At 37.7% G+C, this 24,482-nt stretch overlaps 6 protein-coding genes across 8 annotated transcripts; 3 read left to right on the forward strand and 3 right to left on the reverse strand.

The window, feature by feature from the left end:
* The first annotated feature begins 271 nt into the window (after positions 1 to 271).
* On the forward strand, positions 272 to 1,873 carry LOC114522087. The gene is made up of 3 exons (XM_028542708.1): positions 272 to 520; positions 667 to 852; positions 940 to 1,873. Exons 1-3 carry the CDS (start codon positions 310 to 312, stop codon positions 1,539 to 1,541), a joined length of 999 nt encoding a protein of 332 aa, XP_028398509.1. The 5' UTR covers positions 272 to 309; the 3' UTR covers positions 1,542 to 1,873.
* Positions 1,874 to 1,899: 26 nt separating this feature from the next.
* On the reverse strand, positions 1,900 to 3,139 carry LOC114522088 (receptor expression-enhancing protein 5-like). The gene is made up of 2 exons (XM_028542709.1): positions 2,755 to 3,139; positions 1,900 to 2,510 (listed from the first exon to the last, which is right to left on the reverse strand). Exons 1-2 carry the CDS (start codon positions 3,104 to 3,106, stop codon positions 2,140 to 2,142), a joined length of 723 nt encoding a protein of 240 aa, XP_028398510.1. The 5' UTR covers positions 3,107 to 3,139; the 3' UTR covers positions 1,900 to 2,139.
* Positions 3,140 to 3,701: 562 nt separating this feature from the next.
* LOC114522089 (high mobility group B protein 6-like) lies at positions 3,702 to 4,953 on the reverse strand. Its single transcript, XM_028542711.1, has 2 exons — positions 4,218 to 4,953; positions 3,702 to 4,012 (listed from the first exon to the last, which is right to left on the reverse strand). Exons 1-2 carry the CDS (start codon positions 4,866 to 4,868, stop codon positions 3,980 to 3,982), a joined length of 684 nt encoding a protein of 227 aa, XP_028398512.1. The 5' UTR covers positions 4,869 to 4,953; the 3' UTR covers positions 3,702 to 3,979.
* On the forward strand, positions 4,954 to 10,520 carry LOC114522086 (polyribonucleotide nucleotidyltransferase 1, mitochondrial-like). The gene is made up of 28 exons (XM_028542707.1): positions 4,954 to 5,207; positions 5,403 to 5,463; positions 5,540 to 5,614; positions 5,698 to 5,803; positions 5,914 to 5,963; positions 6,037 to 6,100; positions 6,230 to 6,277; positions 6,382 to 6,492; positions 6,570 to 6,643; positions 6,709 to 6,821; positions 7,042 to 7,093; positions 7,185 to 7,242; positions 7,324 to 7,420; positions 7,493 to 7,595; positions 7,774 to 7,844; positions 7,918 to 7,954; positions 8,060 to 8,126; positions 8,198 to 8,287; positions 8,462 to 8,515; positions 8,592 to 8,698; positions 8,848 to 8,919; positions 9,002 to 9,065; positions 9,139 to 9,222; positions 9,345 to 9,428; positions 9,677 to 9,786; positions 9,942 to 10,000; positions 10,139 to 10,217; positions 10,304 to 10,520. The coding sequence occupies exons 1-28, from the start codon at positions 5,044 to 5,046 to the stop codon at positions 10,505 to 10,507; spliced, it is 2,358 nt and encodes a 785-aa protein (XP_028398508.1). The 5' UTR covers positions 4,954 to 5,043; the 3' UTR covers positions 10,508 to 10,520.
* On the reverse strand, positions 5,947 to 15,272 carry LOC114522084. Of its 3 annotated transcripts, none has more exons than XM_028542706.1 (11): positions 13,151 to 15,272; positions 13,020 to 13,053; positions 12,854 to 12,930; positions 12,643 to 12,731; positions 12,374 to 12,522; positions 12,156 to 12,244; positions 11,855 to 11,941; positions 11,689 to 11,774; positions 11,392 to 11,555; positions 10,964 to 11,098; positions 5,947 to 6,440 (listed from the first exon to the last, which is right to left on the reverse strand). In XM_028542706.1, the coding sequence occupies exons 1-10, from the start codon at positions 14,864 to 14,866 to the stop codon at positions 10,995 to 10,997; spliced, it is 2,595 nt and encodes an 864-aa protein (XP_028398507.1). In that variant the 5' UTR covers positions 14,867 to 15,272; the 3' UTR covers positions 5,947 to 6,440; positions 10,964 to 10,994. The 3 variants fall into 3 exon arrangements, with proteins under 3 accessions (XP_028398507.1, XP_028398506.1, XP_028398505.1); XM_028542705.1 differs by lacking the exon at positions 5,947 to 6,440 and adding an exon at positions 10,308 to 10,447; XM_028542704.1 differs by lacking the exon at positions 5,947 to 6,440 and having other exon boundaries at positions 10,831 to 11,098.
* A 508-nt stretch (positions 15,273 to 15,780) lies between these two features.
* On the forward strand, positions 15,781 to 24,383 carry LOC114522239 (doublesex- and mab-3-related transcription factor A2-like). The gene is made up of 3 exons (XM_028542882.1): positions 15,781 to 16,783; positions 20,209 to 20,586; positions 23,154 to 24,383. Exons 1-3 carry the CDS (start codon positions 16,669 to 16,671, stop codon positions 23,789 to 23,791), a joined length of 1,131 nt encoding a protein of 376 aa, XP_028398683.1. The 5' UTR covers positions 15,781 to 16,668; the 3' UTR covers positions 23,792 to 24,383.
* Positions 24,384 to 24,482: the final 99 nt, after the last annotated feature.

The following is a 24,482-nucleotide window of genomic DNA, read 5'->3' on the forward strand; positions in this document are numbered from 1 at the left end:
GTTAAATTGACAGAAAAACATATTAAAATCCAAGGTTCGTCCGCTTGTACTTAAAATACTTACTCAAAGTCACTCAATAAAAACTATTTGTACAATCGGTTATGCAGAGAAGTACCGCTTTATAAACGTACACTGAGCGGACTGGGTACTAGGGTGCGCCACGGCTGAGGACTGGGGTCGAAATTAGAATCTCGGGATTTTAGGGGAAATCTCGGGATATTTCAGGCGCTTACTTGGGATTTTTACAAAATTATAGTTGGCAACACTGGGTGCAACACTACACAAACACAGTTACAATTGAATAAAATTATGCTGTCTAGCCTAGTAGTTTTTTCCTTTCTTTTATGTTTAACTCTGGATGTTTCACAAGCGAAATTATGTCGGGATATAAGTGGCCGTTGGGTCAACAAGCTAGGATCAGAGGTGGTGTTAGATCACTTACAAAGCGGTGTACTACAAGGACAATACTATACCGCTGTCAGTGTGTCAGCTGGTAAACTTCTTGGTCATGATATACTTGGTATGTTCGGTAGAATTTCAAATACAAAACCCTCAGGCTTTTTAATACTGTGATTCTACAACTTTTGTAAGATCTTTATAGGCTTTTGCTCATAATAGTCAATGAGTGATTGATGTATATTGGATCTGTTGGTTTCATCTTTGTAGGAACATTACCATACAACAAGCCGGGCTCTTCTTTTGCGTTTTCTGTCACCTGGCAAAATGGTAGTTCAACAACAGTGTGGACAGGTCAATGCATGGTGTGTAATGGCAAAGAAATGTTGGAAACATCATGGCTTTTAAGATCTCATGTTGATTCTTGTTTTGACAAATGGAAGTCAACAAGGATAGGTAGGATTATGGCATGTTTGTATAATTTTAACAACTAGAAAAACAAGGTCATACACATACAGTCTCACAGTTTAATAAATTTAATAGGAAAAGATGTCTTTGAAAGAAAAATGACAACAGTTGGCACTCCTGAAGAAAATTTGAGAATTGTGGCAGGAAATTCCATTGGACACAAGTGTGATCTACGTGGTGTTTGGTATAATGGAGTTGGTTCTGAAATTATCCTTAACCAAACTGAAAGTGGAATAATAAGTGGTGAATACCGAACAGCAGTTGAACGAGATAAAGGCAGCGCTGGACAGTCGCACTCGGCTATTTATGGCTTTGGTAGATTTGCACATCCGAACACAACATTTTCTCTGATAGTTGTTTGGAGAGATGGAGCATCGGTGACAGGATGGGTTGGACAATGTCACATTTGTGAAAACAACACTGCAATACTTGAAATGAATTGGTTGTTGAGGAGCAAAGTTGATAGTTGCATTGATGTCTGGAAATCAACTATGTATGGTGCGAATACTTTCACACGTCATGAACAGAAGTCAGGACCAAGGAAATCTCTTGGTAAACACACACCAAACCGCGATGGTGAAGATGTTGGTGGCACATCATGTTTAAAGTTTTCAGGAATTTTGCTTGTTGCAATTCTATTTCCAATGTGGACCTTGATCAACCTATCCTTTCCTTAGCATGTCCAGTTGAGTTTGCACATCATATTTCAAAAAATATAACAAATTGTAAACAAACAGTTAACATTACGACTGGACATTATGACTTTTAAAGTTTATATTCACTTTATTGAAAATTATAAGTTTCTTGCTTTTAACAGTATGATATATATTTAGGATATAGAACAAATTATTATTTATGAGACGAAAGATTATTTTTTCATATAGCTGCTTAATTTAATTTATTTAGTTAGGTAGGTTAGGATTAATGATTTAGGCCATATGGTTTAGTTAATAATTCTTAAACCTTTTTGTATTTAAAACTGGCTATGAAAATGATGAACACATCTGCTTTCTCTCTCAGTGTTTTTACTCAATAAATAAAAACGTTTCAATGCCATTTTGAGAGCATTTATTTTTTTCGTTGCAGAAAGCGACTTTCACTGAAATGCCACAATTCTGGTTGGATGTTTTGAAATTGTGGTGATTTACAAATTGAAACCTTATCTCAAAACGCAAGAGCCATTTAATGTGTTTTGCCTTATCTTCTAGTTGTTTTTGCGCATCTTCGGTCCACTTATCTCAAATTTCGGTAATATTCTACCAATTTTTGTGTCCGTCATTCGTCCTCTTGTTCCGCGGCAGAAAGGGAGCGTTGGTGTAATCCTTCACCGGCATCGTTGTTCAGAGCTTCTCGAAACGACATGGGAACTTCTTTCTCTGCGGTCAAGTGTTGTGTCACAGCAGACAGGGCACTTTCAACTTTCTCATTGTGCTCGTGAAACAAGGGTCTTATAATGCTCGCGTACATAACGTGAGAGCCATTGGCTGTGATGGGAGCCATGCACCAGGCCAGAAATATGAACTTCAGCAGGTAATACATTGGAAGCCAAACCAGGAACATCTCCAACGCTATTTCAAGAACATTAATGATACTGTAGACGATCCAGTATCGAAGCCAATGTTCCCTTTGCTGGTTACAGCACTTTTCTAAAAAAAAACCAAATGTGAAAAAAATGAGTGAAAAAAAGAGAATTGAGTCGTTGTCTTTTTTATCGTTTTGACGAGATCCAATGGGGTAAAATGATCAATATATTAAACTCTAACTGTATCTATAGACTATACTAAAGTGATGGTGTTTGCAAACCGTTTTGGCGTGAAAACATCAATGAAAATGCTTGAAAACGTTACCGTGTGCACATAGCCTTAGAAGTTTTTTTCAGCGGCTTTTTACCTGAAGCTTTGATCGAAGCATAGATAGGGTAAATCATTCCCAATATGTTGCACAAGGTGCCAGCATTGCGGCCCAAGGAGAGGTAACTCACAGCAAACAGGAACACAGCAACGATCAAGTATCTACGATTGATGTGCGTTGCTTTCTCGAACCAATGCAAGGTAGAAGCCAGCATATTACCATCGCCTTCTATAACGTGATCAATGTTGTGCACCATATCTGTGATGATACGCGTGGACTGTCGCCGTTGAGTTATCAGGGTGTGTTTCAGACCTCCGAGCGAGATACCCATTCTCCATAGACTTGATTTTGTTCGAGGCACCGTCTGGATTTCTTTCGAGTCCTCTGCCATGTTTTACACGGCTTTTGGAGGCTGTTCAAGTCTGAGCACTGTTCGCTCCTGGCGCGCGTCTCACCTCTGCGGCTCTGCCCCCCTTACATTTATGACATCACAAATTAGCATTCATAGCGATTAAGATTAAGATTAGCGATCATGCAATAATCTTTTGCATTTTTTGCGGACCGCGGATAAGACTGGAACTAGTAAACCAATATGGCGGACGAAAATGCTCGTCGGTGGACAGACAGGAAGACAAATCCGTGCTCAGAAGAGGCAAGGGCTTCCCTTAAGTGTTTAGACGCTCATAATTACAACAGAGGTTTATGCGAAGGATATTTTGAAGCATATAGAAAATGCAAGAAAGCTTGGAACGCCAGGAAAGCTGAACGAAGAAGACAAGGTTTACACCCAGATGACCCATGATATACGACGTGTATCAATATATTCCAACTTTGAAGCAGGCTTGGCGAAAATGGTGTGAACAAATGAATGGGAGCATGAATGGAAGTAATATAGGGAAAAAACTGATTGAAAATGATAAATATCCATACTGAAGAGTGAATGCTGATGGTCCATCGAAGGCAGAAGTGAAGCATAGTGGACTACCATTTAATAATCAAAACTCTTAAAATATTCCTTTCAAAAAATACTTTCACCAAATATTTTAGTCTGAACTTTTGATGTACATATATAGAGAAAAATATATCTTTGAGGGCTATGACTTATGGTCACAGTTATTCTACTTTTATCTTGGCACCCACCCCTATGTTGTCTTATGGTAACTGCTTGTTCAGTGTGAAAAAAAACTGACAAAAACAAAACTGATATTTACAAATGTCATTTCCTTACATATGAAGAATCTTGATAGAAAGATTTCAACCTTCATTAGTTGTGAGACGCACCCCTTTTTTTCCACTCCTAAGATAACAAATATGCATGTAAAAAATACATAATCTATACTTTGTGATAGATCATCCCATAAAGACCTTGCTTCATATCTGCCCCCCCAGACTGCAGAGTTAGGAAGTGCCACACCCAAAGTCTCAGCACACCAGAGTTATGCAATATACTATGCACAAAGCTGCAAAGGCATTATAACGAAACCATGAAAAAAGATGCTTACCTTATATTCATCTTTCCATTCTCTCATCTCGTCTCTGTATTGCCTCAATAAAATTGATGCTTGTTCATTGAACTTAAGTTTTGTTTCCCCGTCAAGATCTTTCCATTTTTGGGCACACTCTCGAATCCAGTCCTTCGCATCTTCACCTTCTCTGCGCGGATTTTCTTCATGGCAAGACTTTACGAACAAAATATAACCATTCCCATGATATTTTGGCTTTGGAAACTCTTTTTCAAACGCACGTATATCTCGTTTTCCATCTTTCTTCACACTGCGTAAGATACGTTTATCATCCGAGGTCAAATTTCTGTTATATTCCTGAATTCGTCGCCTATAATCGCCCAACGATTCGTCATATTTTTCCCGGTATGGTACCTTGTCTAACTCATCAAAATTGCGCCATTCTTCGCTTATCTTCGACGTCATTTGCATTAGAGACAAATCATCGTATTCTGGCTGTTGTCGTAGTTCATTACGGCGTTCATTGAGGAATAAAAGCCAAGTACTTGGAGGTCGCTTTGGCTTTTCAGGAAGGTCTTGCAGTATCTTAGCTTTTGCATACCTCACTTGTAGAATAGTTGTGTATCTCCCTGCACTTTGTTTCAACATAGGACCACAAAATCTCGTACAAAATTGCGTAAAAGAAAGCATTTTTACCACCAACCCCGTGTATTTTGTTTACTTTCGACAAAGAAGAATAACCGCGTTATTCCGAGTTTTGATTCTCGCACTCTGATTGGTTCAATTTTGACGCTAATTTTATTCCAACCAATGAGAATGCTTCGCGTTTGTAAAGTACAATAATGTAGAAGACAGCAAGAACAACATGGCGGCCGCAATTTTATGTTTGCGGTATGGAATTACTAGACAGCCACGTTTTAATGAGAAATCTTATGGGTATATTAGGAGTCTAAGATCGACAGCTATTAGGATAATGAGTAGAAATGGAGCACGTTTCAATGGAACAGCGAACGCAAATCTTAACGGAAGGTTTGTTTTGCAGCCTAATTTCAATAATCTATCAATACAATTTGCATAAAGTTTCGCAGTAGTTATGGTTAGAGGGAGGGGTGGGGCTGAATGGGGGTAGTGGTTGGAAGAGAAGGGTGGCTTGGAATCAAACATTTGAATACACTGGCTTTTTGCACATGGCATTGCCCTAATTTAAGGAAGCCTTTCATATAGGGAGTTGACGTTTGATACAGAAACACTGGCCCAATTAGCTGATGGCTCAGCAACTGTTAAGGTAAATACATCAACGCTTGGTACACAGGAGCCATCTAGATTTCACATGATGAGTCAAACAATATATTATTCAATAGTTTGGTCATTCATCTGTACTTGCCACTGTTGTGAGTTCACGAAAGCCTGCTGAAAGTGATTTTGTAAATTTGAAGGTACGGTACTAAATGCTTAATATTGACCTTTAAATGTAAGGAGAAATTAGTTTATTAGTCAACCGAATGAATTAATTAATTAGGTTGACTATCGGGAGAAAGCCGCAGCCATGGGTTTCATACCAAGTAATTATAAAAGAAAAGATCTTGGTCCAACTGAGAAAGAAATTTTAACTGGAAGACTTATTGGTAACCTATTCCTGAATAACATACTCCATTACCTACTAGTAATGCATCTACTTTTCATCTACTGACTATACACATCTTGTATCATAGAATATATTTTATACTTCATACAGATAGATCTGTGAGGTCATTATTTCCCAAGGGTTATGAAAATGAAACACAGGTAGCATAGCATGATTAAATGAACTTTAGGGAGATGGGCAAGAAAATCTAACATCAACAATGTTTTTAACTAGATAATCTGCACTTTGTTGGCAGCAGATGGAATGAACAATCCAGATATTCTGGGCATTAATGCTGGTTAGAAACACACAAATAATAGTCTTCTTAAAATAATATGTTATTTAAGGACTTTCTAGTAATTATTTCAATCATTCCATTGAACATGTTCAACAAAAGATGTTAAATGACAATATTATTCATTTTTAGCTTCTGCATCTTTGTGTGTTTCTGATATTCCTTGGAATGGTCCAGTTGGTAAATGGCTATTTCAATATGTTTTGGATTTTTTTGAAATAGAATCAATAAATAGACACAGAATAAAACCTAAAAACGCAACAGTTACTAGCCTTTACTTCCAGGCGCAGTTCGTATAGGTGATATTGACGGTGAACTAGTCATCAACCCAACAAGACAAGAACTACAACAAAGCAGTTTGAATTTGGTCATTGCCAGTAGTGAACACAGAGTTGGTAGGGTTTATCCATTCTCTCACAGGCAATAGTGGTGAAAACCCTGATCTACCCTTCAATTCAACATTGTATTATAGTTATGTTGGAAGGCAGCGGTAAAGAAGTCACAAGCATTAGGATGATTGAAGCCATATCCAAAGGTCATTTGGAGGTAAAAATACAAATGCAATATCCTATGAAACAAGATGCCATACTACTTTAGAGCTTTTATTTTAGTGTCAGTCGATAATTCATGCATTAAAAGAACTACAAAACAGAGTGGGAAAAGCGAAAAGGAGTTTTACCACAACTCAAAAAGATCCAGAGGAATTGATGCAACGTATTCAGGAGTAAGGCTACAGTTTAAATTACAGTTTGTGGATATATAACTCTGCCGTTCGACTACCAAATACTCGTTTATGTCTCAAACATTTACTATTATAGTCCTCAAAAGTTCCTTAAAATAAACCTTCCTTAAAAAGGCTAGCGATATAGCTTCTGACAAAACAATTACCAAATGAAATATTTGCGAGAACGTTTTCGATTTATCATGACATCGGCATTTTTTAGGTTGTCAGAAGTCTCCATTCGTAACATATTTCTAGATTCAACATTAACAAAGGTACAAACGACTTATGAACTTGAGAAATATTGATTTGTTTCGGTTCCGGCTCAAGCATGTCTAGTTTATGAGCAATCATTCTCTTTCATAGCTTCCACGAGATCAGGAAATTAGAAAAATTCAAGAAAATGTGATCGAAAAAATTAAAGGTACATCAGTTGATCCTTAGGTACTTTTGTTGAAGATACGTCACGATTTCAATAACTATACAAGATTTATCTTTGTTCCAGAGGACTTTCCTGACGAAGACTACCAAACTATCGCGCAAATATTTAACAAAATAGTCAAGCAAACTTTTAGAAACAACATTCTCACTGGCTTAGGAAGGTTTGCGACTGTCATAACTTTTTACGAAATATTGTTGCGTTATACTTCGCTAAAATTTTTTTTCATCTTTAGATGTGATGGACGAACATCAGACCAACTGCGTCCAATTTCGTGTGATGTAGATCTATTTAAACCGCTTCATGGGTCTGCTGTCTTCAAACGAGGTGAAACCCAGGTACATTTGACGTCGAAGATACCAGGAAGATGAACCAATCAACAATATGATAGCAGAACTGAAATTTTCTAACTAAGATAATCTTTAACCAACTTTAACAATGTGAAATCCATTTTGAGCTGACATCCAACAAATTGCGAACAATGGAAGTTCAACAAGTTCTTACATTACTTTACAGGTATTTTGCACCGTGACGTTCGACTCTGCTGGTCCCGTCATCAGGTCAAATAGACGCGAGAAAACTGCCGGGTAAGGACATCGAGAAATACTTTTTGTGTAAACCTTTCCCTCAAAATAACATCCTAAAACTTCTGATTTCCAGAAACGATATTGCCAAACACTTTTTCTTACACTACGAGGTACCTAAATCAATCTAAAATATAAAATGAAACTGATTCATCGTTTGAGGTTCATTGGGTAGTTGCTGTAAGCTTGTAATTGCGAGTGATCTTAATTCCCTGTAGTTCCCGCCATTTTCAAACAACGAGATTGGTCTCACTGCTGCTAATTCACGGCGCGAGATTGGACATGGTAATCGACAATGTTGAACCTTTCCGATACGATAGCACTGGGACTCATTCTCCACTTTCTATCCCCCCCAGGCTCTCTGGCCGAGAAAGCGTTAGCAGCCATCGTGCCTCAGGGTTTTCCATTCACCATTCGACTCACATCCCAGGTCATGATGTCAAACGGTAAGGAAATGATTTCTCAGTACATCCCATGCAGTAGAACGTTTGAACCTTGGTTTCCAAATACTGCTGCAGACGGGGAACCCTTCTCGCTAATACAACACCAAAGTCTGACTCGAACCAACACCACAAAAACTGAAGATGCGATTTGAGGTTTCTCTATTCTGCATATCCTAGGTTCCTCCTCAATGGCGTCTGTCTGCGGGGGAAGTTTGGCCCTTATGGACGCTGGTAGGTTGAATACCTCGTCTGGTTTCTTTGCGAGGATTTGGAACGGGCTATATTGTTAATAAAACTACTGTTTCAGGTGTGCCAATCTGTGAAGCTGTGGCCGGTGTAGCATGTGGTCTGGTGACGAGTTCAGATTCTACGGATGATGACGTGAAGGAGTACAAGTTGCTCACAGATATTTTGGCAAGTTTCTTTTACTGCCTTCAACAATCTTCTGAATAGAAGATTTTTAGCGCCCACAGGATCTCTACACCTGTGACCCCCTGATACTTCGTGCTACGCAAACAACATGAACACAGTGAAAACTTCAACTTTAACTATATTTTCCCCAGGGAATCGAAGACTACTTGGGAGATATGGATTTCAAAATGGCTGGTACTCGTAATGGTATCACAGCTCTGCAGGTTGAGTGAAGGATTTTGATGCGAACATCCAGTGAATAATTCTTGCAAAAATATAAATCTCACAATATCTATAACCTTGTAGGCAGATTTCAAGATTCCTGGGTTACCACTCCGGATTGTTAAGGAAGCGATACACAAGGCCACTGGTTAGGAAACCTTGTTTAAGTTTCTTCCGCCAATCATTAATACCATGTGACCTGACGATAATTGTTACTTTAGACGATAGAATGAAAGTTTTGGATATTATGAATTCAGTGATATCCGAAGCAAGGTCAACACCTAAGGAAAATGGTCCGGTCACCGGTAATGAAACGTGTCATCCCTACCGTAGATCTAGCTGATCGCAAGCTAGCAACAGCTTCGTAAATAATATCTCCTTCTGGAAAAATAACATCTCCTTCTCAAAACTTTTTTGTCTACTTTAGAAAGTGTCCATGTTCCTTTACGAAAACGTTCGCAGTTTCTTGGCCCAGGGGGGATGAACATCAAACAACTGGAAAATGTCACTGGTACGAACCGAACTATAAATCACATATGGTAAAATGACAAGTTCACCCGAACCTGATTTCAAGGGTGGGTTTGCCGATGTAAAAGAATAAACCCATGGCTCACCTCAAGAGGGTTAAAATTGTGGATGTAAAAAAAAATGTCGCACAATATATTGGGTCGTATCGGACTATCTATACGCCATACAGAAAGTATAGTATTGACAGTTGCCCAGCTAGGGATCGTGAGTGATGTTCACTTGATGTTTCAGGGGTATCAGTGGATATGCTTGAGGAGGAAAAGTGGACAATATTCGCGCCATCACCTTCTGCTATGAAAGAAGCGAGATCAATCATAGACGAGTTACTTGAAGATAAACCGGTGAGTGAATGCAGCCTGTGAAATCTTGGGATTGTCGTCGTATAAATGGAAACTGAAACCTGGAACGCATCTTCTTCGAGATGTAAATAATCTTCAAGCACTAGGCTTAAAACGACTTTGAAGATGGTCGATGCTAGTTTTTCTTTTTCATTTAGAGTGTAGAGTCTTTGTTGGAATATGGTGCGATATATGAAGGTCGCATCGTTGAATTGAAGTAAGCAGTGCTTGTGTGATATTCAGTTAAAACCTCATAACGATGTAGCTCAATGTAGTCTTAAGTTTGAAGTAACACCTTCATCATACAACACACTTTCACGTCGCCAGCCGAGCTCAAATTTCACTCAATTTACAGACCGTATGGTGTGATGGTTGAACTATTACCCGGCATGCCTCCTGCTCTGTTACATAATGCACAACTTGATCATCGCAAGGTAAGACAATCTATACCCAGTCTGTCAACTCCTGAGAATCCTTTACGATCTTGTAAGACACACTAAATATTTTTTCCCCCCGTTAGATATATAACCACGAGGCCTTGGGCCTAGAGGTAAACCAACCAATCAGAGTCAAGTACTTTGGCCGAGATCCAGCGTCCGGACGCATGCGCATATCACGCAAGGCCATCCTTCCGGCACCAAAGAGACAAGAATACGAGAGGGAACTGGAAAGTGTTTATAATCAGACAGTTTTAGACTCTGTGAGGAAAACTATGGATAGCTAGGAATGCTAATAGGATAACCGCTGGATATGAAAAAAACACTAACACGATGGGATAAGTAGGATCAACGAGGACAATGGTGGTGAATGAGGAGTATTGGGAATGATCATGTCGTAGACTATAAATCGGATTAAAATTATCGCATAATAATTATCGTATTATAATTATTGGATAATAATTATCGGATTATAATTATCGGACAATAATTATAATCACGAAGTTCTATATGAACGATTGCATTGAGAGGTTAAACACGGACAGATATATTGTGTATATATGATTGAATGTGTCACGTAACCTTCTTACGATCACAATATTAAGATTAAATATTTTTCATGGAAATTTCAATGTTCTAGGTTCCCGATCACTTACTGGATTGCATCCAATAAGATATCTACAATAAACTACATAACTCAATTTATAGGGACTAAAATCACGACCGTACCATTAGTCTCCTACCTGTGTTCACGGTCAAAGTAACTTTCTAATTCTAGTGGGACATCCGTGTCTCGTCTTCAGTTTCGGACCCAGACCCAGACGACCACTCGATCTCATCAAGTCTTTCAACATCCAGGAGATCCTGAAGTGCTATTTCTGCGGAGCAAAATTTTAAATTTCAAAACCCAAATGTAATCTTGTGTTTCCAGTTTTTTTTTGCAGTGTGGAACAGTGCAATACGAATAATTGTTTAACTACAAGCAATATCAAATATATTTTCTTCACGAGAAATCTAAATTCCTTGTTATGAAGATAATTGCGCAGTGCTGAACCACACTTCACAACCATCTTTCAACGATGTGACTATTTTTTTTAACAACCACTTTGCACAACAGATATTTAAGGAGGTACCACGCTGCAACCTTTAATAGATCATATTAATTGCCTACCTTCAAAATCTGGTATGTGGGGTCTGATTCTCTTGAACAATGTCATGGCATTATAAATAAGTTCTGTGAACTTATGTTCCACGTGAAGTTTGTGGCCTGGTGCGAAACAGCTGTGTGTACAAAGAACCACCAAAATATTCACACCGGTTCTCACTAGCGCCAAGCTAAGAGACAGAAATTGAAATTAAACGTTTTTCCACTATACCTTCTGAGCTTTTCTGAGTCCCTAGAGGCGCGAGGACGCCTTGCAAACAGAACACTGAAATATTTTGATTGTACAATACCACGATCCTTTACCTTGTATCCAGGATGACTTTCTCGACTTCTAAATCTAGGAGATAGCTGACTTTATCATACAAGACTAGCACGAGACATCGTACGATCTAAATGATATAACAAAATAGTTTATAGGTTCGGTCGGTCAAAAATTGTGATAAACGAACTTTAAGTTATACAAACACACCTCAAAACTACATTGACAATCTGACTGAAGTAGAAATTCCAGAGAATCATCATGACTTGATGCAACATCCTTCAGAAATTGAATAAACTATAAAACAAAAAGAAGTTATTATTTCACGCAAGTGAACGGTGGTATGTAAGGGGCTGGTTGTACAAGAAGCTCGTTCATATCTAAATTGTTTTGCTCATGAGTAGAAATATAAATTTTTAATAAAATTATCTGGCATATTTAATCTGAACAATTTACAAGTCACATAAAGGCTCTTTTGCCTGCTGTTGATTTGACCACTAGCTGCCCTCACCTGGAGGAGAAATGTGTTCAAATGATTGTCAGCTTTATCATCTTCCTCATCACAAGCACATTGATACATCTTCAGTAAAATACAGTCATCTAAAATCAAGAAAAATATATATTGTTCAAAAAAATTCTAGTTAGGTTCAAAAAGGTGTTCCACTTGTTTAAAAAGAATTCTAATTAGTTTTAAAAGGATGTTCTAAGGATTAGAAAGGAGCATTTTACCTGTTTTGGAGCATAACATCTTGTGTACATTTTTGCAAGGAAGAAAATTACGGATTACGGATATCACAAGTGATACTGTTGAGATTGTACACTCTTCCTTTCCCAATAGTTCAACCAGACACCCCGATTGATTTAGAGGAACAATCATTCTAAACAAATGACAGCCGTTTTATTATTTGAAGTTGTAAAAGTGCAAAAAAAAGCCAGATCAATTTTCTAACCAAATTTTAAGTGTTATTTGTTAATAGTTGTTAAACTAGTTTTGATACCTTTCCAAATCTGTAGAGTCGCATAATGATGTCATTGCAACCAGGACCTCCAGTGCTGCATGGGATACTGGGAGAAACAAACCATCATTCTAAAGATATGGGATTTATAATGGTTCAAATGGACAAATAAATTCCCTATAAGATGTATCTGGCATTAATTTTCATGGTAAACTAAAATACAGTATGTTTTGCATCATATATGACAACTTACTGCAGTTGGGTTGACAAGTTTTTGCAAGTTTTCTAGCAGCAGGGAACGGAATGATCCAACAGCATTTTCTTCAAACACTAGAAAATACATATTGAGATTTAGAGGATGTATGTCTGGACAGTAAATATGAAGAGTTGTCAATTTGTCTCAGATAAGAAGATTTTACCTTGATCTTCTTCTTTCACTTCTTTTAGGTTTTCCTAGAAAAGATCGAGAGTTGAAACTTCAGGGTCATGTAATGTTCATGTTCACACTTCATATATACACTTAGTCCACCTAGCTAAAGCTTGATTATACCTTCACATCAACATTTCTTTTTGAATCAAACGTAATGACCAGATCTTCATCTGTCGAATGCTCTTGAAACAACCTAGGATTTGTCCTGTCTAAGATGCATTTCAAAAGACCAGGTGCAGAGTAGAACAACAACCGCAGAAGCTGTAGTGTTTCCAGGATCATATCCTGCTCATCATGTAATGCCTTTTGAGCCTCACTATCATTTGTGGACTCACCAGCGATAAGGCCTGCTTGAGGAGAATTCCTAAGACAAGTTTGTTCACAGTTCTGATCAATCCCAGCTTTAATTCTCTTTTGCCATGTCATGACATACGATGAAATGTACAGTTCCAAGAACACTAAAACATGAATAACACCTAGAGTGTCAATATTCTTCTCTTCAAGATGTGGCAATCCCAGCAAAAGAAAAATCCCCTGTGATACAAGGTTGTACTTCCCAGAATCAAAGTCAATCTCCTCATCTGTAGACGTCTTATCTGTACTGCCCAACAATGCCCCTTGGAGCTGGGTCTGCAAGATTGGAAACTGCGACAATGACTGGTCAACTTTTTTCCCAACAGAATGAGCATGTAATATCTCAGGAATGTGCTTGAGGGGGTATTTTAATAAAGTCAACAAGCTGATTGATTCAAGATCTTGATTTCCTTCAATAAAGGTGTCTGAAGAGTAGGAAAGTACAAGTTTCTTCGCCAGATTGCATGCTTTCTTCTCAGATTGACTTGTAAGTCTTGATTGTAAGATGACATTCTTGCTAGTTGATGGTGAACATGGATGAAGATTACTCTTTGGTACAAGGAATGATTTTGTTTCATTTGGCTCATCCGTCTTGCTTGTGTTTGGTCTAGTACTTGGCACATTTATTGTCCTTTCTTCAGACTCTATCTGTTTTCCAACATTCTTTTCTACCTTTACACTCTTATTCCATTTCTCTAGCCTAGGAACCTTTCCTTGGGGCACCAACTTGCTACCAGCTGCTTGAGAATCATGAAAAGAATTATCTAAACCAAACCCATGGCTTCCACTTGGAAATTCAGCCTTTCTTTTCACAGAACCAGACACCTTCTGAGAAATAATTGGCACTTTCTGTGAATTACACACATTCTGAGATTGAAGCTTATCAAATTCCTGTTTCATAAGCTCATGTTTCTGAAAAGATAGTTGTGTTTGTAACATCTTAATCTCTTGCGCCTGCTTCGAGTTCCGTTCTGATCTTTCCTGTTCTTGCTCTTGTTTCATTTTTGATATCAATTGTACTTTCGCAGATACCTCTTTCCGGCATGCATCCAAATTCTTTCTCACCACTTTCAGCTCACCATCCTTTGTACAAAGAGTTGTCTCAAGTTTTTCAACTTTCATCTTATAGTCCTGAAGCTGACTTGCAAGTTGCTGTAACTGTGAATCTTGAAGCTGATGAGTCATGTTTGAGGCTTGATGCTGCCCTTTAATGGTAGTATTCACTTCACCTGATCTTTGAGTTCTAGTTAGAGGAGTGACTGGAGTGTATGATCGTGATCCTACTCTATAAGTCGTTGCAACCGAGTTTTTGGTTGGATCCAGACGTGTTTTACTGCCATTGTTTGGTACTTTCCTGGGTACACCAACAGAATTATCCTCAACAGCTCCGATTTTTCTCCAAGCGTCGTTTTCTAGCTGTTGCAAGTCTTCATCGGTCATTGAATCCGTGATATCATCGTCGAAATTAAAAGATTCGTCCATGTTCGGCCCGTCACTTCCCGTTCATTTTGCAAAGAAACGTAGCAGTCGTACGGTAATTAACGTCATAATATCAATGCACCCGACTGACGGCCTTTCCAGTGCAGATTTTAGCCTTGTTTACACATATTTTTTTAACATTCTTTCCAAATCATGTTCATATTTTCATTATTTTGTGTCAATGTTTTTAATTTTCGTAACATGTGTTTTAAAAAGGCCTGGTTACCCAGAATTTCGGATACGGAACGCGGATAAAAAAATACGAATTGAAAACCGCGGATCAGGTGAAGAATGCGAATAAAAAATACAAATAATAATTTAATTTTCTTTAAACATGAATCATAAAAATAGCAACGATTTATCAGCTTAAGTTAACTGTTCGAACTTTACCTATAATAGTAACTACTAGATAATATAAATACTAATCATACTAGATAATAGTAAAACAACTGCCTAAAATAGACAAAACACTTCTCGACGTTTCGACCTGAGGGCCTTCGTCAGGAGAGTTAATATGAGAGTTAGTTATACTCTTCTGACGAAGGCCCTCAGGTCGAAACGTCGAGAAGTGTTTTGTCTATTTTAGGCAGTTGTTATACCACATTGGATGCTAAGTTGTTTGAAGACGCTGCCACGCTGCTCCCTGGTTATACTAGATAATAGTAAATACTAGATACTAGATAAGAGTAAATGTTTACCAATTCAACAAATCTAGTCTATTCAATTTTAACTACTATATTTAAAATGTTTACAGCTTTTTTGTGCCAATAAAATGCGACCTGTTTCGATTGCAATCCGATCATAAACTCACGAAAGTTCAAAGGAGGCCTTCAGTGTTTATGTAAGACATACGGCAATGTTTTGTGTGTTGTGCTGGCTTACGTCACAAGGCGGTTGTCAAATATTCATTTAGTATATTAGTTCAAAATTGCACATATAAAAGAATACTAGACAGGTTAGACTTATCTATAGAAACTAACGGCGTGCTGCACTGTTGCCAAGGTTTTGTTACAACTAAAAGCCAAAAATATTAATTAATTTTAATTCCTGAAAGTTCTAGCTCGAAATATTCATAGCAACATGGCCCACATATTTCCACGGAAGAATCTATTCCAACTACCTACTCTAAATATGATATGATAATTTCTGATACTGTTGGCTCTTTGGATAAAAATATCAGTTTGCTTTACTTGTGGCTAAAAAGTTTTGATCTTTTAATTGTGTCGGTTTGAAAACAAATTGCAACACTGTAAACCTCTTGGATATAAATTTATAATTATGATATAATACCAATCAACGCCTTTTGACCGTACGAAACAGAAAACAAGCAAAATAACTGAAAAAACACGATATATAACTATATAAATAAGCTTAGATAGATATAATACTTTCTCTTTCTCAAAAGAAATGAAATTTCATGGGTAAAAGGTGTGAGAGCGATAGTAAAAGTTGCGTCAAGGTAAAATCGTTTTGTTGCAAATGAGATTGTTTTGTTTCAACAACTGGTAGCTTACAAATTAGCCTTCCAAGGTGAACATAACTACATAAACCTCAATGCCAAACTTTATCTGTTGTGCATTATCCACTGCTAAAGAATTCAATCTTATCCCCTTTTTCTGACGATTAGTTTCTCTTAAATTCTTTAAATGTCAACAGTCGAAGTCATTTTATTGTTTTTTTGCATTGCCATTAAAGCTAATTAATATAAACCTGAAATTGTTTATAGCGTCGTTTGTGTTTAATTAGTTAAATGAGGCGGTAACTTAATGCAAAAATAAGATTAAATATTAATTGGAAGGTTAGACATGAATGCTGTCCCCGTAAAACCCTCAGACAGACACTTCAAGCTCGGTGGACATCACCTCAAAACAAGGTTAAAACTGAAAGTTAAAAAGTCAGCTGAAACGATTCATCTTAAAGGTAAGAACAGAAAATATTTAAATATATAGAGTTTGCGTGGTTGAAATACATGAGTATAGATGTATTTTTTAAGATTTCATGGAAAAAAAAAATGCAGCATTCAAATCTTTTGTAACCATAAGATTGATTTTGCGTCCAATTGGCATCATTACAATGGAGATTAAGATATTCACCACGCGTGTTCAAACCTTTCAATCGATTTCATAAAAGGTATTAAGCAATGGTGCGTTTCCCGGCCGGCGTGGCGTCTTTATCTCACTGCATTATCTCACGGTTGGATAGCAAAATCTATTGGCATTACCTAACACAATCTCTGCACAATGAGTTGGAATAATTAGCGAGAACAGCATGACAGCTGAATACGATAATATTCTCAACCATTCCAGACTTATAGAAAGCTTTCATAATATTACAACGAAAAGAACGAAGTTCGAACGAGTTTCATTTTCCGTGGCATGGATTGCATGTGTCTGCACACAGAATGTGCAAGTAAATTACACCTTGTCTAAATCAAGGCATTATTCTTTTAAAGTCTAATGTATACAGGCCGTGTTGTGGGACGGCAAAAGCCTTTCCAAACTCTTTATCCTTTTATTCATTTATTCATTCATTCACCTCTATCCTCTCCTATAGCCTTTCACAATATAATCAAAGGTACACGGACATCGTTCATTCATCCCAATTCAATCCTTAACGCCCCCGACTTATGCGGGCTCCAGCCTTCAGGCATTAGCGAAAAGAATAAAGCATTGGAGCAGATGAACTGTCTCGTATGACGGATCTGTGACATTTAACAAAACTGAATCAATCTAATTAGTACAGTATCCAGGTCGTATGTTCAATATCGATGCTAGACAGCTATGATAGCTTTGGCGTATTTACGAGGGCCGTTGATAAGTGTGGGCCAATAGGGTTTACAATAAACGACCTGGAATATACAAAAAGGTCCAGCAAATCTAATCTCTTATCTTTCAAGCATCAACCTACAGTGCCACCCCCGCGCGAGATATTACGTTAGAGTAATTTATTAATATCATTTTAAGTGCAACTTAATAACAACCCTTCAGCGATCCCCTTCAAAAGAGGAGAAAAAAATATGAGGTCCTTAGTCACTAAGAGCTGCTATCTATCCATTATCATTCAACGCAATTCTAAATTCTGAATGTGGCCCGGTATTAAGTGTGCTTTAATCGAAGAATTATAAGATAGGCCCAGTTTTGTGGGACGGACATTTTCCAAATAAGGAAAAATTTAGAACAGTCAGCCATTTACCTAGTTAATCTTGATAATCTTCACTAATGGACAAATCATTAGCAAATATTTGCAAACAAACAAATAAGCTAAACGTTTTTACAAAGCTTGACGTATATGGCAACACGAAATGAATGGATCCGAATATTTCTATCCATGAAATATCGAAGACTACGAATTCACGTTCACCAGTGGAACAGCGTGTTCTTTGCAACTCTTGATTAAATTTGAGCTGGAATAATTCTCAATCGGCTTAGCACTTATGTGAAATTAATCCTCCAGTTTTTTTGAATAAAAATAGTCACGCCAACATCTCGTCATCTGAAAATTCTGCACCAAATGCTCGGAGGTGTTAACTTGGCCGGATCAGCCCGGGATTAAAATGTATCTATATGTAGCAATTTGCTCAAATCTCTGTAACAATCCTGGCATTTTGTAGTGATCAAAGGAAGTAGTGCTTTTCAATTCGAGATGGAACCGATAGTGAAAATCGCATGGAGTCGATCAAATGTCTATTCTTGTATTTCTCACAACGATTAGCTCCAATCATCGTGCGTGTTTGACAGTTGTGTCGTCTGCCTGCCAACGCTTCACGGAATTACGTTGAATGATAAAGGAATATATTACCATATGCTTTGGGGTAGCTTTTTAGAAGTGTCAGGAGATAAGCAGGTAAGCTTCGGGGCACAGAATTACTTGTTGCAAATGTTCTGATTTCCAAAACACGAGCGACATCTGATGCTAATTTTCCTTGGGAAAAAAAGGCAAATCAATGAGTGCTGATGAACTTTTGGAGATACACGAGTGTCAGTTAGTTTATTATGTTGTATGAGTTGGCATGATGTTCCAGAGAATTTGGACAAGCTTCTGTCGAATTGAATTAGTCTTCCCGCACACCTACCGCCGCCCTCGAGGAAAAAGAAAGCAATCAAATGCGATAGGATCGCAATAGATCATCTAGGTAGTCTAGTAGCAGTTGTGGGAGTGCTATCATCACACTTAGAACTGTTTCTTTTATCCCACCTCTCGCGTGTCCAACGCACTCCCCTCGGTCGTGGGTGCTCACTCCACCACTCTTCCAAGATCATTTTAAGCACATGCATCCGTTTCATAATAACGTTATCTACAGTGTACAGTGTTTCGTTGCTCGTCAATTGTGTCATAGATATCGCGTCTTTGATTTGGATCCAGAAGGAAAGGAAAGCTGGCGCCATGAGTAAACAAACCCTATATAAGTCATTCATATGGATTGCACAATAGCACAAATGCCGCTCATCTGATCATTTTGGCAACAGTATGCCTACACAAACTAAATGTTTAACTCGCAAAGTTTAGGCGCATCCAGCAGTTGTGCAAAGTTTGTGTGCAAGGTTGTGAAGAAAAGCTTAAAATGTTTAAATACTGATATATACATATATATAAAGACGCAAATTATCTGAATAGTTTTTGCAACATTACCATAGTCATGACCGAGACAAAACAATCAAAATTATAAACGATCGCGGCAGTTAAACTGCAATTTGTTGTGTGTTTTGCTGCCATGGTAATAGTGATGAATCATAGTTGAAATATGCATGGAAAATAAGCTACATTTTCCAGAAACCTCGATCATCTTACAGCATAATACAATTTTTCCCGAGAGAATATATTAAGCCTGAAAAAATTTTTCGCATTCCACGGCAAAAGGATACAATAGTTACAGGTTGCATAATAGCCATGTCGTGAAAGTCCAAGTAAGGAATCAGACCTGTATACAGTATGCATACCCCACCGCTACCTAGGGTGAACGAACAAACACTGCCTCGGTAGGGTTAAACAAATTCTTAGCGCTATTCTGCAAGTACAAAATTAGCTTAAGACTTTAAAAGCATAAAATTGGCTACCGCCCCTTTGTTCGCTGATCTAAAATTGAATTGGGATTGCTATTCTTAGCTCCCTATTACATTGTAACTATTTCACTCCTGATGGAGTGGGCGTCTTCGTATTCAATTTCAAAAAAGTTATCTAAGTTGTAAGGGGAATGCAGTATTGGGCAACTGCCATTTTGTGCTTGAAGTTACGACAAGCACGACCGCGATTACAGTATATTGCGTTGGAAAATTCTGCCGCTCACATATACACGCGATCGTGTGGGAGGTGAAAAATATTTTGATATTTTTTTTCACAACCTTTAGTACCCACTATGAAAATGGAAGAAATCTCGGCCGCCAATCATGTCCTGACAACAGAGAGCATGCTATCGAACCAAACTCGCTCACCGAAGTGTGCTAGATGCCGGAATCACGGCGTTATATCTATTCTCAAGGGACACAAGAGATTTTGTAAATGGAAAGACTGTTCGTGTCCCGATTGCAACCTCATTGCAGAACGACAACGGGTTATGGCCGCACAAGTTGCTTTGCGACGACAACAACAACAGGAGAATGACTTGAAGAAGAGCTTTGATCTATCGTTCTTAAACAACAAACCATCAGCTTCGACCCAGTTTGAGGAAAACGGCGAAAAAAATGGAAGTGAGGGAAGAGATACAGCCACTCCTGATGTCCAAGAAGGTAAGACCCGAAAGCATTTAGCATTTTATGTTATATTGGCCCAATTCCACGGCAGAGTTTGGCCCTACCTCGAGAGGTCCAAGGCTGGTTTTAAAACTCTTGAGAATAAGAAGATTCCAATATGTCACGTTGTAACCTTTCTTTTACTCTCATAGTTAGTAAAACAAACAAATCTGCCTTTCAGTATAGGTTCTCCATGTTACTGTCTTAAACAGAGATATTCTTAGGCAAAATTGAACGTGTTCATATTAAAATACAATGCCAATGGCCAATGCGTTCAGCGCTTAACTGCAGTTGGGGTATAGACTATACCGAGTTAAATCGTCCTAATTCACGACTGAAAACTCACGAATACTGCTGACTGACTCGCCTCGCAAACGATGAAGTCGAAAATCTCGGGGAAACTGTTTCGTTTATTGAAAGGCGAATTAAACTTTTGAATTACCATTTACAATGCACGCTTTGTTACGGTTAAAATATCGTATTTGTCACTACCGATCAATGTCTCAGTGTATATTGAAATATCTAAACTTTAAGTAACCGTTTAAGTTGCAATTTTCAAAGCGCTGGCTTGTTCAAATCCCACAATATTACGGAACATTTATTATTCATACATGCAACATCTAAAGGTTGCAATGAGTACGAACATTTTCTTAGAAATATTTGTCTTAATTTGCGACTCTGTATATTAACATGTGCCATGCAATGATACACTTTCAGCGATTTACACTCAATCAAAGCTTCTGTGATCTCAATAAGAAATTTCCATAGGTAAACGACGAGTTTTAAAGGATTATGTTTTAGGAACGTACATTTTAATTACGTTTGAGGACTCATCATGAACAGTGTGCTGCATGCGCAATGCCAGAGCCATTTTAGTTGTATTTCTTGAATCATGTGTATACGAAGGGGTAAATTTGCGTTACGTGCTTAGTAAAGTTTGCAAATATATCTTCAGGAACATTCTACAATAACCGCATGAGGCCATGCAGTTATTCTAAAGTTAGCGAGGTTCTATATTTATATCAGCGTGGTAGACAGGTGGTTGGGCGGTATATATAGACGCGTAAGAACAATGTTACAATATAAACTCAATTATATCAATTTGAATACTATTGTGATATACTATAATATTCATGCAGGCATTAATACGTGTAGCACAATGCAATTGGAAACTAACTTATACAAATGTCGCAAAATGTCGCAATACTTTACGTGCGGGATTTGCAAAGATGTAAGTTTAACATGGAGGTCGGCAACTGTCTGTGTTCCCTTTACAGAATTGTAGTGATAGGTTTATTAAAGTAGCTGCCTGCAAGCATTTTAGGTAGAATTGTAGCGAGATTTATTTACCTTGTATTTGAAACTTCAAAGTCTGCTATATAGCATTGGGTTTTGCTGTTGAGACACGTCAAAGATAAGGCGAGAAAAATGTGTAAATGGAAAGATATTTGCCTGCGTTTTTCTGCTAAACTAAATATGGTGCTAACTTTTGCGTGCTTATCTCGCATGAGATCAGTGGATAACGTCATTGATTGGACGAAGTTAAGCACATTGTAATGTGGTTCAAGCTCCCCTACTTTCAAGAAATATGCACATGGAATATATCATGGTTATTCATCCACACTGTCAAAAAAAAATTCCCCACAGTCTACCAAAAATTCATATGGCTAAAATCAATTTTTAAGGTCTGACTCTCTTCACTGGAACATTAGTGGATCGTTGACCATATATGAGCATTTTAAGCACCCTTTATTTGCAAAAGCAAAATTTTCTTTGCCAAAATTTCTTTGATATAAAAAATTAGGCAATCCATCTTTTGTCTGAATGCATTTGGTAACAAATTCCTTGCAAGTCACCATTCACGTTAGACTGTCCACACTGAAAATACTATTATATATTATGATGGTTCATGTCATATATGGCTACAGTACGGTTAAATATACCTTATAATAGCTAGTTAAAATGGACTCACGAGCAAGGGTCTAAATTGAAGGAATTAATTTTAAAAGATAGGAACTTTAGAATACCAAGCAGTGTTTGCACATCCTAAAATAGTCGTGACACTTAACCACATGAACGGTTAAATAACGAACGTTGCTGGCTTCTAATTACAATGCACCGTTACCTTGGCATTACGCCGTGGTATGCTCTTCGTTTTGTCGCTAATTAAGAAAAGTATAAACAATCTATTGTTTATACATAATTGTTCGAGAAAACACCAAACAAAATATAAGTACCTGCTTGTTTTATTTCCAAACGTTACATTCGTAACCAGGTAACATTGTTACAAATTTAGAAACAATGCCCACCAAGTCTGCCCTCTAATCAGAAAATACGAAACACAATGTTTGCTGGTTCGTCCACCTTCATGAAACATGATTAGAAAACATGATGATTTATCAAACGTCAGGAAATATTGCTTGGAAACAATATCTCAGTCATGACAGAGCTCAAATTTGAGAGATTTGTGACCAATCTAGCCTAGTTTTCTTATACAGATCTTCAAACTTCTAACCCAACTCATATTCCAAGCAATTCTAAACAGTACTCCATTTATTATTTAGAAGACAGCCAACGTGAGAGTCCAACATCACAGCGCTCGGCTCGAATAAAGAGAGAAAGGTCCCTAGACACAAACACCAAGGAATTCAGCAGCTTTAAGAAACTGAAATCCGATGATCTCATAATTGAAGACTATTCCAGGTATATGGATATCCTCACCAGGCTCTTTCCCAGTCAAAAGCGAGACGTTCTGGAGGAAGTGCTCAGAGGGTGCGGGGGTGATTTCGCACACGCTATCGAGTGCATTCTGGCCCAACACGGAGAGAATATAACCAAAGGACAAACAATTTATAGACCATCATTTCACCCCATCCCTTCACCGATATCCTTCATTGGCCGTAATATACCACCTTTCCAACCTCCACCATTCCCAGCTATCCCCCTGCGTCCCGTGTGTACCAATCCAAGCTGCAATTGCTACAATTACGATAAAATAAACACGACAAGTGTCAAGACGTTTCCATCTTTAAATCTTAGTTTTGGACATACGACAAGAAATGGGGCGACTTATTTCCGATACCCACACCCGGCATTCCTTCCCCGGCCAGAGAAACGTGAGAATGAACCCGCGAGGATTTTCTCGCAGGAGCTCGCGCGGGAACGTCGCGAAGAAGCGAATACAAAGAATCAATTCTCATAGATTTATCACTGCTAAATGATGAATTTTCTTGGTGCCTAGTGCCTACCATTTCCAATATGAAAATATAGTAATATACTTGTTATATATGTATGCAATTTGATTCCGAGCATCGCGCTGGCGTGATTATTCATCCAAATATATATTATTCAATTAGTATTTAATGATTGTAAATAATTAGAGTAATTAACTGTATTTATTAACCGTAATTAGGAAGTAATTGAGAGAGGTTAGCAAATGAGATGTTGGTTTAATTCTCAGATACTAGGGCCATTTCAGACAACGAACTTTTCGTGTCCCGAACTAATGCTAGTTTTAATAAATTGATTCATAAAAAAGTCTATTTGCATTGGATTCGACACATGAAATGTTCGACCTGTGAAACATTACCTTGTCAAAAGAATAAGAACTATTTGATTTTGGCTAGATTTAGAAATTTAGCGTAACGGGATTTTAGGTTAGTTTAATATTTTTGTACTAAAAAACAAGAGATAACGATGCTCTTCAGTTGAGATGCATGTAGAACGATTGTTTCATCTTCGAAACAGCCATCATGTTAAGAACATTACAGTGTGACAACAGACTATTGTTTAATACAGTCAAATATTCAACGTTTAGTCACAATATAAACTGGTTCAAAACTGGTTTTAAATTAAATTCATTTCTTTATCTTATTATTGGTGTTATATAAACT

This window comes from Dendronephthya gigantea, unplaced genomic scaffold, assembly GCF_004324835.1.
Source record: "Dendronephthya gigantea isolate DGI-Jeju-01 unplaced genomic scaffold, DenGig_1.0 000022F, whole genome shotgun sequence".
NCBI classification, from domain to species: domain Eukaryota; kingdom Metazoa; phylum Cnidaria; class Anthozoa; order Malacalcyonacea; family Nephtheidae; genus Dendronephthya; species Dendronephthya gigantea.

Excerpts from the sequence above, each read along its gene's own strand:
- LOC114522087 (XM_028542708.1), top strand. The coding sequence starts at position 310 with ATGCTGTCTAGCCTAGTAGTTTTTTCCTTTCTTTTATGTTTAACTCTG. Across the intron at positions 521-666 it reads TCTTGGTCATGATATACTTG|GAACATTACCATACAACAAG; the intron begins GTATGTTCGGTA and ends TCATCTTTGTAG. Across the intron at positions 853-939 it reads ATGGAAGTCAACAAGGATAG|GAAAAGATGTCTTTGAAAGA; the intron begins GTAGGATTATGG and ends TAAATTTAATAG.
- LOC114522088 (XM_028542709.1), bottom strand. The coding sequence starts at position 3,106 with ATGGCAGAGGACTCGAAAGAAATCCAGACGGTGCCTCGAACAAAATCA. Across the intron at positions 2,511-2,754 it reads TGCTTCGATCAAAGCTTCAG|AAAAGTGCTGTAACCAGCAA; the intron begins GTAAAAAGCCGC and ends GTTTTTTTTTAG.
- LOC114522089 (XM_028542711.1), bottom strand. The coding sequence starts at position 4,868 with ATGCTTTCTTTTACGCAATTTTGTACGAGATTTTGTGGTCCTATGTTG. Across the intron at positions 4,013-4,217 it reads AATGGAAAGATGAATATAAG|GAGTGGAAAAAAAGGGGTGC; the intron begins GTAAGCATCTTT and ends TTGTTATCTTAG.
- LOC114522086 (XM_028542707.1), top strand. The coding sequence starts at position 5,044 with ATGGCGGCCGCAATTTTATGTTTGCGGTATGGAATTACTAGACAGCCA. Across the intron at positions 7,596-7,773 it reads TCAAACGAGGTGAAACCCAG|GTATTTTGCACCGTGACGTT; the intron begins GTACATTTGACG and ends ATTACTTTACAG. Across the intron at positions 8,920-9,001 it reads ATGGTATCACAGCTCTGCAG|GCAGATTTCAAGATTCCTGG; the intron begins GTTGAGTGAAGG and ends ATAACCTTGTAG.
- LOC114522084 (XM_028542706.1), bottom strand. The coding sequence starts at position 14,866 with ATGGACGAATCTTTTAATTTCGACGATGATATCACGGATTCAATGACC. Across the intron at positions 12,523-12,642 it reads GACTCTACAGATTTGGAAAG|AATGATTGTTCCTCTAAATC; the intron begins GTATCAAAACTA and ends TCATTTGTTTAG. Across the intron at positions 11,942-12,155 it reads TGAACACATTTCTCCTCCAG|TTTATTCAATTTCTGAAGGA; the intron begins GTGAGGGCAGCT and ends TTTGTTTTATAG.
- LOC114522239 (XM_028542882.1), top strand. The coding sequence starts at position 16,669 with ATGAATGCTGTCCCCGTAAAACCCTCAGACAGACACTTCAAGCTCGGT. Across the intron at positions 16,784-20,208 it reads TGAAACGATTCATCTTAAAG|TACCCACTATGAAAATGGAA; the intron begins GTAAGAACAGAA and ends CACAACCTTTAG. Across the intron at positions 20,587-23,153 it reads CACTCCTGATGTCCAAGAAG|AAGACAGCCAACGTGAGAGT; the intron begins GTAAGACCCGAA and ends TTTATTATTTAG.